The sequence below is a fragment of the Chiloscyllium punctatum genome, chromosome 49 (assembly GCF_047496795.1).
Source record: "Chiloscyllium punctatum isolate Juve2018m chromosome 49, sChiPun1.3, whole genome shotgun sequence".
In the NCBI taxonomy this organism is placed as follows: Eukaryota; Metazoa; Chordata; class Chondrichthyes; order Orectolobiformes; family Hemiscylliidae; genus Chiloscyllium; species Chiloscyllium punctatum.
The window spans coordinates 37,987,598-38,007,628 of NC_092787.1; the positions used below are offsets into that span (position 1 = coordinate 37,987,598).

The following is a 20,031-nucleotide window of genomic DNA, read 5'->3' on the forward strand; positions in this document are numbered from 1 at the left end:
GTCCTGCGCTCTGACACTGACGGTTCCGTCCTGCGCTGCGATACTGACGGTTCCGTCCTGCGCTGCGACACTGACGGTTCAGTCCTGCGCTCTGATACTGACGGTTCCGTCCTGCGCTGCGATACTGACTGTTCCGTCCTGCGCTGTGATACTGACGGTTCAGTCCTGCGCTGTGATACTGACGGTTCAGTCCTGTGCTGCGACACTGACGGTTCCGTCCTGCGCTCCGACACTGACGGTTCCGTCCTGCGCTCCGACACTGACGGTTCAGTCCTGCGCTGTGATACTGACGGTACAGTCCTGCGCTGCGACACTGACGGTTCCGTCCTGCGCTGCGACACTGACGGTTCAGTCCTGCGCTGTGATACTAACGGTTCAGTCCTGCGCTGCGACACTGACGGTTCCGTCCTGCGCTGCGATACTGACGGTTCCGTCCTGCGCTGTGATACTGACGGTTCAGTCCTGCGCTCCGAGACTGACGGTTCAGTCCTGCGCTGCGACACTGACGGTTCCGTCCTGCGCTCTGACACTGACGGTTCCGTCCTGCGCTCTAACACTGACGGTTCCGTCCTGCGCTCCGACACTGACGGTTCAGTCCTGCGCTGTGATACTGACGGTACAGTCCTGCGCTGCGACACTGACGGTTCAGTCCTGCGCTGTGATACTGACGGTTCAGTCCTGCGCTGCGACACTGACGGTTCCGTCCTGCGCTGCGATACTGACGGTTCCGTCCTGCGCTGCGACACTGACGGTTCCGTCCTGCGCTCTGACACTGACGGTTCCGTCCTACGCTCCGAGACTGACGGTTCCGTCCTGCGCTGTGACACTGACGGTTCCGTCCTGCGCTGTGACACTGACGGTTCAGTCCTGCGCTCTGACACTGACGGTTCCGTCCTGCGCTGTGACACTGACGGTTCAGTCCTGCGCTCTGACACTGACGGTTCAGTCCTGCGCTCTGACACTGACGGTTCCGTCCCGCGCTGTGACACTGACGGTTCAGTCCTGCACTCTGACACTGACGGTTCCGTCCTGCGCTGTGACACTGACAGTTCAGTCCTGCGCTGTGATACTGCCGGTTCCGTCCTGCGCTGTGACACTGCCGGTTCCGTCCTGCGCTGTGACACTGCCGGTTCCGTCCTGCGCTGTGACACTGCCGGTTCCGTCCTGCGCTGTGACACTGCCGGTTCCGTCCTGCGCTGTGACACTGCCGGTTCCGTCCTGCGCTGTGACACTGACGGTTCAGTCCTGCGCTGTGACACTGCCGGTTCCGTCCTGCGCTGTGACACTGTCGGTTCCGTCCTGCTCTGCGACACCGTCGGTTCCGTCCTGCTCTGCGACACTGACGGTTCAGTCCTGCTCTGCGACACTGTCGGTTCCGTCCTGCGCTGTGACACTGACGGTTCAGTCCTGCGCTCCGAGACTGACGGTTCCGTCCTGCGCTCTGATACTGACGGTTCCGTCCTGCGCTGCGACACTGACGGTTCAGTCCTGCGCTGTGACACTGACTGTTCTGTCCTGCGCTGCGACACTGTCGGTTCCGTCCTGCTCTGCGACATTGACGGTTCAGTCCTGCGCTCCGAGACTGACGGTTCCGTCCTGCGCTCTGATACTGACGGTTCAGTCCTGCGCTCCGAGACTGACGGTTCCGTCCTGCGCTCTGGTACTGACGGTTCCGTCCTGCGCTCCGAGACTGACGGTTCCGTCCTGCGCTCCGAGACTGACGGTTCCATCCTGCGCTCCGAGACTGACGGTTCCGTCCTGCGCTCCGAGACTGACGGTTCAATCCTGCGCTGTGACACTGACGCTTCTGTCCTGCGCTCTGATACTGACGGTTCCGTCCTGCGCTGTGACACTGACGGTTCCGTCCTGCGCTGTGACACTGACGGTTCAGTCCTGCGCTCTGACACTGACGGTTCCGTCCTGCGCTGTGACACTGACGGTTCCGTCCCGCGCTGTGACACTGACGGTTCAGTCCTGCACTCTGACACTGACGGTTCCGTCCTGCGCTGTGACACTGACGGTTCAGTCCTGCGCTGTGATACTGCCGGTTCCGTCCTGCGCTCTGATACTGCCGGTTCCGTCCTGCGCTGTGACACTGCCGGTTCCGTCCTGCGCTCCGACGCTGACGGTTCCGTCCTGCGCTGTGACACTGACGGTTCCGTCCTGCGCTGTGACACTGACGGTTCAGTGCTGCGCTGTGACACTGACGGTTCCGTCCTGCTCTGCGACACTGACGGATCCGTCCTGTGCTGCGATACTGACGGTTCCGTCCTGCTCTGCGACACTGACGGATCCGTCCTGCGCTGTGGCACTATCTGTTCCGTCCTGCTCTGCGACACTGTCGGTTCCGTCCTGCTCTGCGACACTGTCGGTTCCGTCCTGCTCTGCGACACTGTCGGTTCCGTCCTGCTCTGCGACACTGACGGTTCCGTCCTGCGCTGTGACACTGACGGTTCAGTCCTGCGCTCTGATACTGACGGTTCCGTCCTGCGCTGCGATACTGACGGTTCCGTCCTGCGCTGTGATACTGACGGTTCAGTCCTGCGCTCTGATACTGACGGTTCCGTCCTGCGCTGCGATACTGACTGTTCCGTCCTGCGCTGTGATACTGACGGTTCAGTCCTGCGCTGTGATACTGACGGTTCAGTCCTGTGCTGCGACACTGACGGTTCCGTCCTGCGCTCTGACACTGACGGTTCCGTCCTGCGCTCCGACACTGACGGTTCAGTCCTGCGCTGTGATACTGACGGTACAGTCCTGCGCTGCGACACTGACGGTTCCGTCCTGCGCTGCGACACTGACGGTTCAGTCCTGCGCTGTGATACTAACGGTTCAGTCCTGCGCTGCGACACTGACGGTTCCGTCCTGCGCTGCGATACTGACGGTTCCGTCCTGCGCTGTGATACTGACGGTTCAGTCCTGCGCTCCGAGACTGACGGTTCAGTCCTGCGCTGCGACACTGACGGTTCCGTCCTGCGCTCTGACACTGACGGTTCCGTCCTGCGCTCCGACACTGACGGTTCAGTCCTGCGCTGTGATACTGACGGTACAGTCCTGCGCTGCGACACTGACGGTTCCGTCCTGCGCTGCGATACTGACGGTTCCGTCCTGCGCTGCGACACTGACGGTTCCGTCCTGCGCTCTGACACTGACGGTTCCGTCCTACGCTCCGAGACTGACGGTTCCGTCCTGCGCTGTGACACTGACGGTTCCGTCCTGCGCTGTGACACTGACGGTTCAGTCCTGCGCTCTGACACTGACGGTTCCGTCCTGCGCTGTGACACTGACGGTTCAGTCCTGCGCTCTGACACTGACGGTTCAGTCCTGCGCTCTGACACTGACGGTTCCGTCCTGCGCTGTGACACTGACGGTTCCGTCCCGCGCTGTGACACTGACGGTTCAGTCCTGCACTCTGACACTGACGGTTCCGTCCTGCGCTGTGACACTGACGGTTCAGTCCTGCGCTGTGATACTGCCGGTTCCGTCCTGCGCTGTGACACTGCCGGTTCCGTCCTGCGCTGTGACACTGCCAGTTCCGTCCTGCGCTGTGACACTGCCTGTTCCGTCCTGCGCTGTGACACTGCCGGTTCCGTCCTGCGCTGTGACACTGCCGGTTCCGTCCTGCGCTGTGACACTGACGGTTCAGTCCTGCGCTGTGACACTGACGGTTCAGTCCTGCGCTGTGACACTGCCGGTTCCGTCCTGCGCTGTGACACTGTCGGTTCCGTCCTGCTCTGCGACACCGTCGGTTCCGTCCTGCTCTGCGACACTGACGGTTCAGTCCTGCTCTGCGACACTGTCGGTTCCGTCCTGCGCTGTGACACTGACGGTTCAGTCCTGCGCTCCGAGACTGACGGTTCCGTCCTGCGCTCTGATACTGACGGTTCCGTCCTGCGCTGCGACACTGACGGTTCAGTCCTGCGCTGTGACACTGACTGTTCTGTCCTGCGCTGCGACACTGTCGGTTCCGTCCTGCTCTGCGACATTGACGGTTCAGTCCTGCGCTCCGAGACTGACGGTTCCGTCCTGCGCTCTGATACTGACGGTTCAGTCCTGCTCTCTGGTACTGACGGTTCCGTCCTGCGCTCCGAGACTGACGGTTCCGTCCTGCGCTCCGAGACTGACGGTTCCATCCTGCGCTCCGAGACTGACGGTTCCGTCCTGCGCTCCGAGACTGACGGTTCAATCCTGCGCTGTGACACTGACGCTTCTGTCCTGCGCTCTGATACTGACGGTTCCGTCCTGCGCTGTGACACTGACGGTTCCGTCCTGCGCTGTGACACTGACGGTTCAGTCCTGCGCTCTGACACTGACGGTTCCGTCCTGCGCTGTGACACTGACGGTTCAGTCCTGCGCTCTGACACTGACGGTTCCGTCCTGCGCTGTGACACTGACGGTTCCGTCCCGCGCTGTGACACTGACGGTTCAGTCCTGCACTCTGACACTGACGGTTCCGTCCTGCGCTGTGACACTGATGGTTCAGTCCTGCGCTGTGATACTGCCAGTTCCGTCCTGCGCTCTGATACTGCCGGTTCCGTCCTGCGCTGTGACACTGCCGGTTCCGTCCTGCGCTGTGACACTGCCGGTTCCGTCCTGCGCTGTGACACTGCCGGTTCCGTCCTGCGCTGTGACACTGACGGTTCAGTCCTGCGCTGTGACACTGACGGTTCAGTCCTGCGCTGTGACACTGCCGGTTCCGTCCTGCGCTGTGACACTGCCGGTTCCGTCCTGCTCTGCGACATTGACGGTTCCGTCCTGCTCGGCGACACTGACGGTTCAGTCCTGCTCGGCGACACTGACGGTTCAGTCCTGCGCTCCGAGACTGACGGTTCCGTCCTGCGCTCTGATACTGACGGTTCAGTCCTGCTCTCTGATACTGACGGTTCCGTCCTGCGCTGCGACACTGACGGTTCCGTCCTGCGCTGCGACACTGACGGTTCCGTCCTACGCTCCGAGACTGACGGTTCCGTCCTGCTCGGCGACACTGACGGTTCAGTCCTGCTCGGCGACACTGACGGTTCAGTCCTGCGCTCCGAGACTGACGGTTCCGTCCTGCGCTCTGATACTGACGGTTCCGTCCTGCGCTGCGACACTGACGGTTCCGTCCTACGCTCCGAGACTGACGGTTCCGTCCTGCGCTCCGAGACTGACGGTTCCGTCCTGCGCTCCGAGACTGACGGTTCAATCCTGCGCTGTGACACTGACGGTTCTGTCCTGCGCTCTGATACTGACGGTTCCGTCCTGCGCTGTGACACTGACGGTTCCGTCCTGCGCTGTGACACTGACGGTTCCGTCCTGCGCTGTGACACTGACGGTTCCGTCCTGCGCTCTGACACTGACGGTTCCGTCCTGCGCTGCGACACTGACGGTTCCGTCCTGCTCTGCGACACTGACGGTTCCGTCCTGCGCTGTGACACTGACGGTTCAGTCCTGCGCTCTGACACTGACGGTTCCGTCCTGCGCTGTGACACTGTCGGTTCCGTCCTGCTCTGCGACACTGTCGGTTCCGTCCTGCTCTGCGACACTGTCGGTTCCGTCCTGCTCTGCGACACTGTCGGTTCCGTCCTGCTCGGCGACACTGACGGTTCCGTCCTGCGCTGTGACACTGACGGTTCCGTCCTGCGCTGTGACACTGACGGTTCCGTCCTGCGCTGTGACACGGACGGTTCCGTCCTGCGCTGTGACACTGACGGTTCCGTCCCGCGCTGTGACACTGACGGTTCAGTCCTGCACTCTGACACTGACGGTTCCGTCCTGCGCTGTGACACCGTCGGTTCAGTCCCGCGCTGTGACACTGACGGTTCAGTCCTGCACTCTGACACTGACGGTTCCGTCCTGCGCTGTGACACTGACGGTTCAGTCCTGCGCTCCGAGACTGACGGTTCCGTCCTGCGCTGTGACACTGACGGTTCAGTCCTGCGCTCCGACACTGACGGTTCCGTCCTGCGCTGTGACACTGACGGTTCCGTCCTGCGCTGTGACACTGACGGTTCAGTCCTGCGCTCTGACACTGACGGTTCCGTCCTGCGCTGTGACACTGACGGTTCAGTCCTGCGCTCTGACACTGACGGTTCCGTCCTGCGCTGTGACACTGACGGTTCAGTCCTGCGCTCTGACACTGTCGGTTCCGTCCTGCTCTGCGACACTGACGGATCCGTCCTGCTCTGCGACACTGACGGTTCCGTCCTGCGCTCTAATACTGACGGTTCCGTCCTGCGCTGTGATACTGACGGTTCAGTCCTGCGCTCTGATACTGACGGTTCCGTCCTGCGCTGTGACACTGACGGTTCAGTCCTGTGCTGCGATACTGACGGTTCAGTCCTGCGCTCTGATACTGACGGTTCAGTCCTGCGCTGTGATACTGACGGTTCAGTCCTGCGCTCTGACACTGATGTTTCAGTCCTGCGCTCCGACACTGACGGTTCATTCCTGCGCTTCGACACTGACGGTTCCGTCCTGCGCTCCGACACTGACGGTTCAGTCCTGTGCTACGACACTGACGGTTCAGTCCTGTGCTACGACACTGACGGTTCAGTCCTGCGCTTCGACACTGACGGTTCCGTCCTGCGCTCTGACACTGACGGTTCCGTCCTGCGCTGTGACATTGACGGTTCAGTCCTGCGCTCTGATACTGACGGTTCCGTCCTGCGCTCTGATACTGACGGTTCAGTCCTGCGCTGTGATACTGACGGTTCCGTCCTGCGCTCCGAGACTGACGGTTCCGTCCTGCGCTCCGACACTGACGGTTCCGTCCTGCGCTGTGACACTGACGGTTCCGTCCTGCGCTGTGACACTGACGGTTCCGTCCTGCGTTCCGACACTGACGGTTCCGTCCTGCGCTGTGACACTGTCGGTTCAGTCCTGCGCTCCGACACTGACGGTTCAGTCCTGCGCTCCGACACTGACGGTTCCGTCCTGCGCTCCGACACTGACGGTTCCGTCCTGCGCTCCGAGACTGACGGTTCAGTCCTGCGCTGTGACACTGACGGTTCTGTCCTGCGCTCTGATACTGACGGTTCCGTCCTGCGCTCCGAGACTGCCGGTTCAGTCCTGCGCTGCGACAGTGACGGTTCCGTCCTGCGCTCCGAGACTGCCGGTACCGTCCTGCGCTGTGACACTGATGGTTCAGTCCTACGCTCTGACATTGTCGGTTCCGTCCTGCGCTGTGACACTGACGGTTCAGTCCTGCGCTCTGATGCTGACGGTTCCGTCCTGCGCTGCGACACTGACGGTTCCGTCCTGCGCTGCGACACTGTCGGTTCCGTCCTGCGCTGCGACACTGTCGGTTCCGTCCTGCGCTGCGACACTGTCGGTTCCGTCCTGCGCTGCGACACTGACGGTTCCGTCCTGCGCTGCGACACTGACGGTTCAGTGCTGCGCTCCGACACTGACGGTTCAGTGCTGCGCTCCGACACTGACGGTTCCGTCCTGCGCTGCGACACTGACGGTTCCGTCCTGCGCTGTGACACTGTCGGTTCCGTCCTGCGCTGCGACACTGACGGTTCCGTCCTGCGCTGTGACACTGACGGTTCCGTCCTGCGCTGCGACACTGACGGTTCCGTCCTGCGCTGCGACACTGTCGGTTCCGTCCTGCGCTGCGACACTGACGGTTCCGTCCTGCGCTGCGACACTGACGGTTCCGTCCTGCGCTGCGACACTGACGGTTCCGTCCTGCGCTGCGACACTGACGGTTCCGTCCTGCGCTGCGACACTGACGGTTCCGTCCTGCGCTGCGACACTGACGGTTCTGTCCTGCGCTGCGACACTGTCGGTTCCGTCCTGCGCTGCGACACTGTCGGTTCCGTCCTGCGCTGCGACACTGTCGGTTCCGTCCTGCGCTGCGACACTGTCGGTTCCGTCCTGCGCTGCGACACTGACGGTTCCGTCCTGCGCTGCGACACTGACGGTTCCGTCCTGCGCTGTGACACTGTCGGTTCCGTCCTGCGCTGCGACACTGACGGTTCAGTCCTGCGCTCCGACACTGACGGTTCCGTCCTGCGCTGCGACACTGACGGTTCCGTCCTGCGCTGCGACACTGTCGGTTCCGTCCTGCGCTGCGACACTGATGGTTCCGTCCTGCGCTGCGACACTGTCGGTTCCGTCCTGCGCTGCGACACTGACGGTTCCGTCCTGCGCTGCGACACTGACGGTTCCGTCCTGCGCTGCGACACTGACGGTTCCGTCCTGCGCTGCGACACTGACGGTTCCGTCCTGCGCTGCGACACTGTCGGTTCCGTCCTGCGCTGCGACACTGACGGTTCCGTCCTGCGCTGCGACACTGATGGTTCCGTCCTGCGCTGCGACACTGTCGGTTCCGTCCTGCGCTGCGACACTGACGGTTCCGTCCTGCGCTGCGACACTGACGGTTCCGTCCTGCGCTGCGACACTGACGGTTCCGTCCTGCGCTGCGACACTGTCGGTTCCGTCCTGCGCTGCGACACTGACGGTTCCGTCCTGCGCTGCGACACTGTCGGTTCCGTCCTGCGCTGCGACACTGTCGGTTCCGTCCTGCGCTGCGACACTGACGGTTCCGTCCTGCGCTGCGACACTGACGGTTCCGTCCTGCGCTGTGACACTGACGGTTCCGTCCTGCGCTGCGACACTGACGGTTCCGTCCTGCGCTGTCACACTGACGGTTCCGTCCTGCGCTGACATACTGGGATCAGATGTATTTCTTGCACTTGGTGGTCAACTAGTTCAACAGGTAGAGTGGTTTTTTTTGTGTTTAATATGTGAATACTTTATAATTATGTTCTATATCTTGGCGTTGGCTGCTATGGACTGTAGATATCTCTGTCTCCCAGATGGTTACGTTCTTTATCGCTGCTGTTTCTGCACTGTGCAGCTGTGGGTTTCTGTGTCGGCACCATTGCAGAGTCTCTTTGTTGACCTTCTGAATCTATTACTGATATTATCACTGAGACGGTGGTGTCGTGGTACGGTTACTGAGACAGTGGTAACCCATAGTAATGTGATTGATTCTTAACTAGGTGTGAAATTCTCGAGCAAACCACTCAGCTGAAGAACAGTGAGGGATGGACAACATATCCTGACCTTGCCAGTGAGCTCAAAATAAATATTTTAAAATCCAGAGCTCCAGAAATATTGCTGAGTTGCTGTGTAAGATGTGGTTTGTTTGACCCTCAAGGGGTATTGCAATGTAGGAATGCTTCCTGAATCAGCATTTTGCGTTTTCATTCTTTTCCTGATGATTTTCTTTTCAGTGTCCATGAACTCAGAATGATAGGATGGAGGGAGGGGGCCTCCCCCAGCTGCCAGACACCGTTCTCCTTGAAGTCTTCCTGAAACTGGAACATCAAGACGTCCTCGCAGCTGGCACCACATGCAGGCAGTGGTACGGGGTGTCCCGCGACGAATTTCTCTGGAAAGACCTCTTTTATCGTTACTACAAAGTGAATCGCTCAGTGCCTCGTCACCCAGGTTTGTCTGTTTTGTTACCCTGCTGGACAGTGTGCGATCGCAAGTGTGTCATACATTGTTGAACACTTGCCTTCAGAACCGAAGGAGGGAATGTTTCAGTGCTTCTTGAACCTCCGCCATTCAATATGGCAACAACTGACCTTTGACCTCAACCTTGCCCCTGAGGCCAGGATATTCTACCTTTCTCAGGTAATAGGCCAAACCTGAGCACAGTTCTCCAGATATGATCTCAATAAAGCCTTGTAGAATTACAGCAAGGCTTCCTGACTTCACACCTTGCACTCAGGACGAACATGCCTTTGGTATCCTTGCTGCATGTAGTTTTCTGAAGTGGTCCTTGTCCAAGCAGCTGGAATGAGAACTCTAGGAGCATGGATTGCAAGAAGAACTCACGTGGCTGATTTTTCAATATTTTAATTTCAAATTAACCTGTGAACGAAGTTGAGATGTATCTTCCATTTCTGTGATGTACCCAAATTCCTGTGAATGCCAAATTTAATAGTTTTGCACCTTTTTAAAAAATATTCTGCCTTTCCGTTTCTCTTCATATAGTTGTTAATTTCTTACTTGCCCACTTTGTCCTCTATCTGTCACCTTCCAGTCTATATGTCACTTCCCTTGTCTGTATGTCTCTGCAGTCTCCGGCTTCCTTTCACTGAATCCTTACGGTGTGGAGAGACGCCACTCGGCACATCGAATCCACGTTGACACTCGGGACAGCGTCCCACCCAGACCCAGTGCACCCCCCATAGCTCCATCTCCCCGTAACTCCATATTTCCCATGGCTAATTCACCCAATCAGCACATCCCAGGACACTACAGGGCAAATTGGCATGGCCAATCCCCCTAACATGTGCATTTTTGGACTGTGGGAGAAAACTGGAGGACGTTGCAGAAAGCCATACAGACATGGAGAGAATGTGCAAACTCCACACTCATGTTCACCCAAGGCTGGAATTGAACTGGGTCCCTCACATTGTAAGGCACTGAACCATCCTCAATTTTCCAATGGAGGTGTGTATAGTAAGCAAATTTAGATGCCCTTACCGATCTGCATGTAAGACTATTCTGAAAATAGCTAAGGGCTCAACACCAGTCCTTCTCGTACAATACCCTCTGTCCCAAAAACCACATTTTCATTCATGCTTTCAAATCAGTCCTTACTCCCCGCTCATGTTGAATCCCTTGAGCATTAAATAAAAGCCAACAGAACTGCAGGTGCTGTAAACCAGAAACAAGACCAGATGTTTCTGGGTAAGCTCAGCAGGTCTGACAGCATCTGGGAAGAGAAATCAGAGTTAACGTTTTGGGTTCTGAGGAATGATCACCGGACTCAAAACATGAACTTTGGTTTCTCTTCACAGCTGCTTGCCTGACCTGCTGAGCTTTTTCAGCAGCTTCTATTTTCGTTGCCCGTGAGCATTAAATTTGTGCAACAACCTCTGAGATGTTCTAAAGTTACGAAAGATATTGTATGATTGCAAGTCTTTTTTCTGATCTGGAGTGAATTTGCCTCTTACCCCGGACGTTAAATGGCAGTTTGTCTAGATTTCTTTCCTTCCCTTTAACATTTTTTGAACTTGTGTACCGTTAGTGCCGAGTAAGAAAGGTTAGTTCCCAAATTGTCTCAAAGCAGCTGGTCACCAGGAGCTTTTGGTCTAACTGGTTGCCTCGGATATGGTTTCTAGTGTTCTCAAGGAAGCATTCACCCTCCCATTATTAACTTCGCCATTTAATTGTTTTTGAATAAACCTGCTGTCTGTGATATTGCAAAAGTAGATGAGCAAAACTCCAAGTTGGGTTGGAAGCAAGAATTAGTCAAACAGATGTATTTCCCAGTTTTGAAAATAGGAAAGGAGGTAGAAAGAGGAAGTGTTGAGAAAAATTGTTCAAGAGGACAGGTAATAAATGATCCAAGATAGAATGAAAGGAGCAGGAGATGAGTATGCACAGGTTACACGGAGAGACAATGGAGGCAATAGAGAGAATCAAATGGAAGTTCAGTGAACCCCACCCACAGTGATCAGATGAGACTCCATTTTGTTCAGCGCTTTTATTCAAGCATATGTAGTCACATGTATCTGAATTCACCAGTTTCCTCATTTCCCCTTCCCCCACCTCACCCCAGCTCCAACCTTCCAGCTCAGCACTGTCCCCATGACCTGTCCTACCTGCCTATCTTCCTTTCCACCTATCCACTCCACCCGCCTCTCTGACCTATCATCTCCATCCCCACGCCCATCCACCCATTGTACTCTTTGCTACCTTCCCCCACCCCCCTCCCCCCTCATTTATCTCTCCACCCTGCCGGCACCCTGCCTCTCTTCCTGATGAAGGGCTTTTGCCCAAAATGTCGATTTTCCAGCTCCTCGGATGCTGCCTGACCTGCTGTGCTTTTCCAGCACCACTCTAACCTAGACTCTGGTTTCCAGCATCTGCAGTCCTTGTTTTTACCACACCACTCCTCTGAAGAGTATCCCACCCAGATCCATTCCCCTACACTAATGCTTTTTCCCCTGTCTAATGCACCTAATCTACCCATCTGTGAACACTATGGAGCAATTTAGCATGGCCAGTTCACCTGACCTGCACATGTTTGGACTGTGGGAGGAAACCGGAGGAAACCCACGCAGACACTGGGAGAATGTACAAACTCCACACAGACAGTCGCCTGAGGCTGGAATCGAACCCGGGACAGTGAGGCAGCAGTGCTAACCACATGATTGCAATTCATTTGCATCTGCTAATCAGAAATTAACATGGGTCATGGTTATCCAATCAACTACAATTGAGCTATCCTTCCTAGGTTAAGAATTCATGCTGAATCAAACGAAAGGTACAATTTCAGTATATATAACGGAGTGAACACTCCTCCCTGTGACAAAAAAAATCCACTCTGTTTGAGTCTGCAGAAAGAAAAACATTCCCTGCTGGCAGCTGCATTCAAGTTTCAACCTGATGTTTGAATCAAATGCTTTAGTAAAGTCCATGTGGACAATATCCACTGCTCTACCCTCATCAGTCAATTTTGTTACTTTGTCAAAAAAAAAATCAATCAGGTCTGTGAGACAAGGCTTCCCAACATGGCCTGTAATTTCCTGGATGATCCCTGCTGTCCTCCTTAAATAAAGAACCAACATTGGCTAGTCATCAGTCATTTGGGACCCCACTTGTGGCTGAAGAGGATACAAAGATCTCTGCAGGGGCCAGGAATTCCTCCTTTCCCTCCTTCATTATCCTGGGATAAATATCATCAGGCACAAGCGATTTATCTACTGTAATGTTGTTCAAGACATCTAACATCCTCCTTAATATTGAAATGCACCAGAATATTTGTAGGGATGTGTAGGTTAGGTACTTTAGAGAGGATTGGTATGGACTTCGGTTGGGCCGAATGGCCTGTTACCACAACGTAGGGATTCCGTTCTATTCTATTCTTCTGTTCTGTTCTATTCTATGCTTTTATCAACATACCCTCTCTATATCATGAACATATTCATGTTCCTGTAGGACACAGAACAGAGAACAGTACAGGCCCATGATGTTGCTCCAAACATTTATCTTAATCGAAGATCAACCTAACCTACACATCCCTCAATTTACTGCTGTCCACGTGCTTGTCCAGCAATCGCTTAAATGTCCCTAATGTCTCTGACTCTACTCCCACCACTGGCAGTGCATTCCACATACCCACCACTCTCTGTGTAAAGAACCTACCTCTGACATCTCCCCTAAACCTTCCTCCAATCACCCTCATGACAGCCATTTCTGCCCTGGGGAATGGTCTCTGGCTATTTACTCTATCTATGTCTCTCATTACCTTGTACACCTCTATCAAGTCACCTCTCTCCCTTCTTCTCCCCAGTGTGAAAAGCCTGAGCTCACTCAACCTCTCTTCATAAACACACCCTCCAATCCAGGCAGCATCCTGGTAAATCTCCTCTGTACCCTCTCTAAAGCATCTACGTCCTTCCTATAATGAGATGACTAGAACTGGACACAGTATTCCAAGTGTGCTCTAACCAGGGTTTTGTTGAGCTGCAGCAAAACCTCGCGGCTCTTAAACTGAATGTACCTGTTAATAAAAACCAAAACATCGTACACTTTCTTAACAACCTTGTCAACTTGGCTGGCAACTTTGAGGGATCTATGTATGCGGACCCCAAGATCCCGCTGTTCCTCCACACTGCCAAGAATCCTGTCTTTAACCCTGTATTCAGCATTCAAATTTGAACTTCCAAAATGAATCTCTTCGCATTTATCCAGATTGACCTCCATCTGCCATTTCTCTGTCCAGCTCTGCATCCTGTCAGTGTCTTGTTGTAGCCTGCAATAGCCCTTGACGCTATCTACAACACCACTGACCTTTGTGTCATCGGTAAACTTACTAACCCACCCTTCCACCTCATCTGTAGCTCTGGTTCCCACCCCCTGGCCAAACTAGTTTAAATCCTCCCAAAGTGCTCCAGCAAATCTCCTGCCCAGGACATTGGTGCCCCTCCAGTTTAAGTGTAACCCATCTTCATGTACAGGTCCCACCTTCCGCAGAATGATCTCCATACCTGAAGCCCTCCCTCCTGCACCAGCCCTGTAGCCACATAATTAGCTGCATTTGCTCCCTGTTCCTCTCCTCACTAACACGTGGCACTGGTAGTAATCTTGAGGTTACTACTCTGCTCATTCTGCTTTTTAGCTTCCAACCTAACTCCCTGAAATCACCTTTTTGACCCTAATCCATTTTTCTAGCAATGTCATTGGTACCAATGTGCATCACGATTTCTGGCTGCTCACCGTCCCTCATCAGAACCTTGTAGACTGGATCCAAAACATCCCAGACCCTGGCGCCTGGGAGGCAACATACCTTCCTGAAGTCTTGATCGCGACCACAGAATCTCCTGTCGGTTCCTCTATTGAGTCTCCGACCACTAGCGCTTTTCTATTCTCCAGCCTTCCCCTCTGAGCCACAGAGCCGGGCTCAGTACCAGAGACCTAGCCACCATAGCTTTCCCCTGGTAAATCATTCCCCTCTAACAGTATCCAAAACGGTATACTTATTATTGAAGGGAATGGCCAAAGGGAATCCCTATACTGTCTGCCTGTCCCCTGACTGTTACCCATCTACCTTTTTCCCTGTACCTGAGGTGTGACTACTTCCCTGTAACTCCTCTCTATTGCCCCCCTCTGCCTCCCAAATGATCCGAAGTTCATACAGCTCCAGCTCCAGTTCCCTAACGCAGTTTCTGTGGAGCTGGAGGCGGGTGCACTTCCCATAGATGAAGTCAGTGGGAACACTAGTGGTGACCCTTACCTACCAAATCCTACCGGAGGAGCATGCAACTGCCCTAACATCCATTCCCACTGTTCTGAATTCCCAAAGAAACTATTGAAAAATAAACTAGGAACCTTACCAAATCAGTGCACAGAACCTTTTTTATTGTTAGAGGAGGTGGATGGGTGGGAGACACTACCTAAGTAGTGTTTCGGGTAAAGTAACCACCCAAATATATTACCTCACTTATTCGGCAGTCCCGTGTCTGCTCCTGCTCAGTGTACACTCTGCCTATTCTGGAGATAAGTAATTAGAGTCATAGCGAGTACAGCATGGAAACAGACCCTTCGGTCTAACCCGTCCATGCTGACCAGATATCCTAACTCAATCTAGTCCCACCTGCCAGCACCCGGCCCCTATCCCTCCAAGCCCTTCCTATTCTTATACCCATCCAAATGCCTCTTAAATGTTGCAACTGTCCCAGCCTCCACCACTTCTGGCAGCTCATTCCATACACGTACCACCCTCTGCATGAAAAGGTTACCCTGTAGGTCTCTTTTATATCTTTTCCCCTCTCACCCTAAACCTACGCCCTCTAGTTCTGGACTCCCCGACCCCAAGGAAAAGACTTTGCCTATTTACCCTATCCATGCCCCTCAATTTTGTAAACCTCAGCCTCCGATGCTCCAGGGAAAACAGCCCCAGCTAAAGGATTAATTTACACTCCCAGCAGCCCTTGATCCTCATTCTCACCACTCCCACTGCTGCTGCAGAAGCGGTGAATACTGATGTGAAGTACTGTTTCAGGACCTCACCCAGTTTCTCTGGGTCTTATGCATTAATTCCCTCCTTTGTTCTTGAGTGGACCTACCCTTCCCTTTCCCTGGTTAGCCTCCTGGTCCTAATATATGTATAAAATGCCTTGGGATTTTCCTTAACCCTATTTGCCAAGGACATTTCATGGGCCTCCCTTCCTAGTCCTCCTAATTTCTAATTTATTTTCTATCTTGTTTATTATCCTAAATGGTCTTGTTTGATTTCAGTTTCTTAAACCTTACATATGGTTCCTTTCAATTTTTGACTAACCCTTTCAATATCTCTTGTCATCTAAAATTCCTGAATCTTGCCACCCTTATCTTTCATCCTCACAGGAACATGCCAGTTCTGAACTCTGATTAGCTGGCCTTTAAAAGACTTCCACATGTCAGATTTACCCTCAAACAGCCACTCCAATCTAATTTCTCCAGTTCCTGCCTAATACTGATGGAATTATCCTTCCCCTAAGTTAGTATTTTCATGCAAGGACCAGCCTTTTCATTATCTATAACCATGTTAAAACTTACAGCTTGATGATCGCTGTTCCCAAAATGTCCCCCCACTGAAACTTTAACCACCTGGCCAGGCTCACTGTCCAAAATAAGGTCTAGTACTGCCCCTTTCCTATTTGGATTCTGTACATATTATTTCAAGAAACCTTCCTGGATATATAGCAGTGAGTTGAGAGGTGCATAGGTTAAGTTATTATATTTTACATTAGGACTAAACCTCGGCACAACATCGTGGGCCAAAGAGCCTGTTCTGTGCTGTACTTTTCTATGTTCTATGATACGCTTAACAGATTTTGCCCTTCTAAGCCCTTGGTACTAAAGGAGTCCTGGTCAATATTGGGGGAAGTTAGAATTACTTACTACAACAAGTCCTGTTTGGTTTTAAAATCTTTCCATGATTTTCCCACTGAGTACTAGGAGGCCCGTAGTATAACCCCATCTTGGTGATTGCACCTTTCTTATTCCAGAGTTGTCCCCATATGGCCTGTCTGGATGAACCCTCCAGGATGTCTCTCTCAGCATAGCTGTTACACTCTCCTTCATCAGTAATGGAATTCCTGTTCCCGTTTTACAGTCCTGTCTGGTATGCCTGAAACATCAAAACCCTGGTGCATCGATTGGACAGTCCTACCCTTCTCTCAATCACGTTTCTGTAATGGCTACCACGTGATTGTCCCATGTACTAAATCAGGTTGTAAGCTCATCTCGAGTCACAAAAAGTGTGGCACTGGAAAAGCACAGCAGGTCAGGCAGCGTCCCAGGAGTAGGCCTGATGAAGGTCTTAAGCCCGAAATGTCGACTGTCCTGCTCCTCAGATACTGCCTGACCTGCGTGCTTTTCCAGCTTTCACTTTCAACTCTGACTCTCCAGCATCTGCGGTCCTCACTGTCTCTTCTAAGCTCATCTGCTTTACCTGTTATATTTCTTGCAATAAGTATACTTCAGACCACTCGTCCTGCTGTGTCCATTAACCTGACCCTGCCTGTTCTTCCTATTTGACTTAGTTGACCTAACATTGACTTTCTCCTCGATCACTCCATATGCTGTTCTGTTTGCCAATCTCCTGCCATATTAGTTTAAACCCTCCCGAGTGGCACTAAAGGAACTTCCTGCGATGATATTGGTGCCTGTCCCGTTTAGGTGCAAACCTTTCTTCTTGTCTGGGTCCCACATGGCCTGGAAGAGATCACAACGATTCAGATGTCTGAAACCCTCCCTCTTATACGAGCTCTTCAGCCACATATTCAATTGTGTTATCTTCTGTACTGTAACCCTTGGACACCCAGGAGGTGTAATTATGTAATCTATACGTATTCCCTCAGTTGAGGGCAAAGTTAGCACTTCTGAACAACCCCCTAGTACTCCCATTCAGGCTTCCCTTCCCTCTATATTTAGACTTCTGGCCTACTCTAATTTCCAGGATTTGGAGATGCCAGTGTTGGACTGGGGTGTACAAAGTTAAAAATCACACAACACCAGGTTATAGTCCAACAGGTTTAATTGGAAGCACACTAGCTTTCAGAGCGACGCTCCCGTCGCTCTGAAAGCTAGTGTGCTTCCAATTAAACCTGTTGGACTATAACCTGGTGTTGTGTGATTTTTAACTAATTTCCAGGGCAATTCTGAGCTTAGAATCTCTAATCATTTTTACAAATTGTTGTCTAACCCGTGGTGTAGCATTTTGTTATTGTGACATATTATAGACAAAAAGGGAATGTTCCTGAAACATTCTAAGTCACTTTAAAAATGGCTGTAGTACCATGATGCCATCATGGTTTGGGTTTTCGTACCCTACCCTAGCTATTCTATCTGCTGGTGGACTCATTGGTTTTGGACGTTGTGTGGGGTTTTATTATCCGCAGGCACTAAAGTTATAACACCATCTATCCTGTCAGTTGTGTCGATCTTTATATAGTTGCACAATACTGGTCCTCCAGACCAGACTCCCCCACAAAGGGGAGGTAGCTTCTTCCAGCCAGCAGTCAAGTTAAGCTTATAGTCCCACAATATTGTTGCGAAAGTCTCGAGATGAACTCATACTAATGTTGGCTTCACATACACAGTTACGTATACCCAGTCCCGTAGCTCTGTTGTGTATTCTGCTCAGGTCGAAATTACCATCCAGGTTCTATAAGGATGTAATATTTAGGTCCTTGAGGGTTTGTAAATTTAGATTAGATTACTTACAGTGTGGAAACACACCCTTCAGCCCAACAAGTCCACACCCACCCTCCAAAGGGTAACCCACCCAGACCCATTTCCCTCTGACTGATGCACCTAACACTGTGGACAATGTGGACAATTCACCTGACCTGCACATCTTTGGACTGTGGGAGGAAACCGGAGTGTCCAAAGGAAACCCACGCAGACACGGGGAGAATGTGCAAACTCCACACAGATGGTCACCCAAGGCTGGTATTGAACCTGGGACCCTGGTGCTGTGAGGCGGCAGTGCTAACCACTGAGGCACCATGCCATCCACAATGCTATTGTGTCAATTCACTTTGATTGTTGGCTCATCCCATCCATGTGGAAGGCTGTCATCCATCCACATCTGAGATTTGTAGATCTGATTGGAATCCTTTGTCTATTAACTGTTAAATTTGTAGCTTGTGTAATCTATACAGTTACTGTCTGAGTCTGTCAGATGGAGGAGATTACCCTGTTAGATATCTAAATGTTCGTTTTCTCGATCTGTTCTTCTGTATCTCGCTTTGGCTGATGACTCCTGGGGCTTCCCAGGCCATTTCAGGTACATCTGCAAATATCTTGACTACAAACTTGTGACCCCGCCAACCATGGCTGCTGTCATCCAGGTGACTGTCCTGTGGCCTTTCAGATATCTGTAACTGAGTATAATGTTTCCGTTTGCGCTGTCCTTTCGTATCTGTAAATGCGTGCCTATCAGTTATCATCACCACCTCATGGTATCTGCCATCTGGGAAAAGACCGTTTTGGTCTGGATTAACCTTTGCCATTTCCCTTGGCTCCTGCGGGGAATTCACAGCTGTTTATTTTATGTACCCATTTTCATATCGTTTAAGTGTTGGCTATTTTTGACCTCCACCTTCATTCATTTCTACACTCTTCTATTACTCCATTCGAGTTTAAAGCACAGGTTTACAGAAATTTAGCATCATTTTCTTGTTTTTGTACTCTGTCCCTCTTTTTATGCAGCTCAGGATCTTGTATGCTTTATGAAACCACTCTCTGAACCATTTATAATTTATACACATGAACAGCCAGGGCCCTCTGTTCCTGCACTTCCTTTAAGAATTGTATCAATTGTTTTTTATTGTCTCTCTGCATTCTTCTTACCAAAATGAATCATTTCACACTTCTTTGTATAAATTTCATTTGCTGCCTGTCCACCAACCCAGCTGGGTCCTTTGGAAGTTAATCCCCATTGGTCTCCGAGTTCACAATGCTTGCAATTCTTTTGTCATCTGTAGATTTTCAAATTGTGTTCTGTAAACTAAGATGTTGGTCATTGATTTATATATAAAGAAGGGTCCTAATAGTCTATAAAATTGGGCCTAATACCAATCTTTGGGAGATCTAGGCGAGTAATCCAGAATATTCTGGGGATCCAGGTTTGAATCAGAGCATGACAGATTTGAATTCAGTAAAAATTTGGAGTGACAATTAAAGGTAGTTACATTCTTTAAAAAAAGATATAACTACCTTCAATTAAAAGCACAATCTGGTTCACTAATGTCTTTTAGGGAAGGAGACTGCTGTCCTTACCTGGCCTGACCTCCATGTGATTCCAGACCCACAGCAATGTGGTTGGCTGCTAATGGGGGCAATCAGAGATGGGCAGTAAATGATGGGCAATGCCCACATTTCACGAATGAATACATAAAATCCGGATATAAAACTTCCCTGGTCCATACAACATCTGTTTGCCACTCTAAGATTTCCTGTCACCCAACCAATTTCTTATCTGTGTTGCTCCTGGACCTTTTATTTCGTGATACTCGGGACTAATTG

At 52.3% G+C, this 20,031-nt stretch overlaps 1 protein-coding gene across 1 annotated transcript in view; it reads left to right on the plus strand.

The window, feature by feature from the left end:
* Positions 1 to 20,031, plus strand: part of fbxw5 (F-box and WD repeat domain containing 5) — a 118,904-nt gene that overhangs the window by 70,816 nt on the left and 28,057 nt on the right. Inside the window, exon 2 of the mRNA XM_072566242.1 lies at positions 9,225 to 9,441. Within this exon, the coding sequence (XP_072422343.1) occupies positions 9,249 to 9,441 (193 nt within the window). The 5' untranslated portion in view covers positions 9,225 to 9,248. The remainder of the gene's footprint in view (positions 1 to 9,224; positions 9,442 to 20,031) is intronic.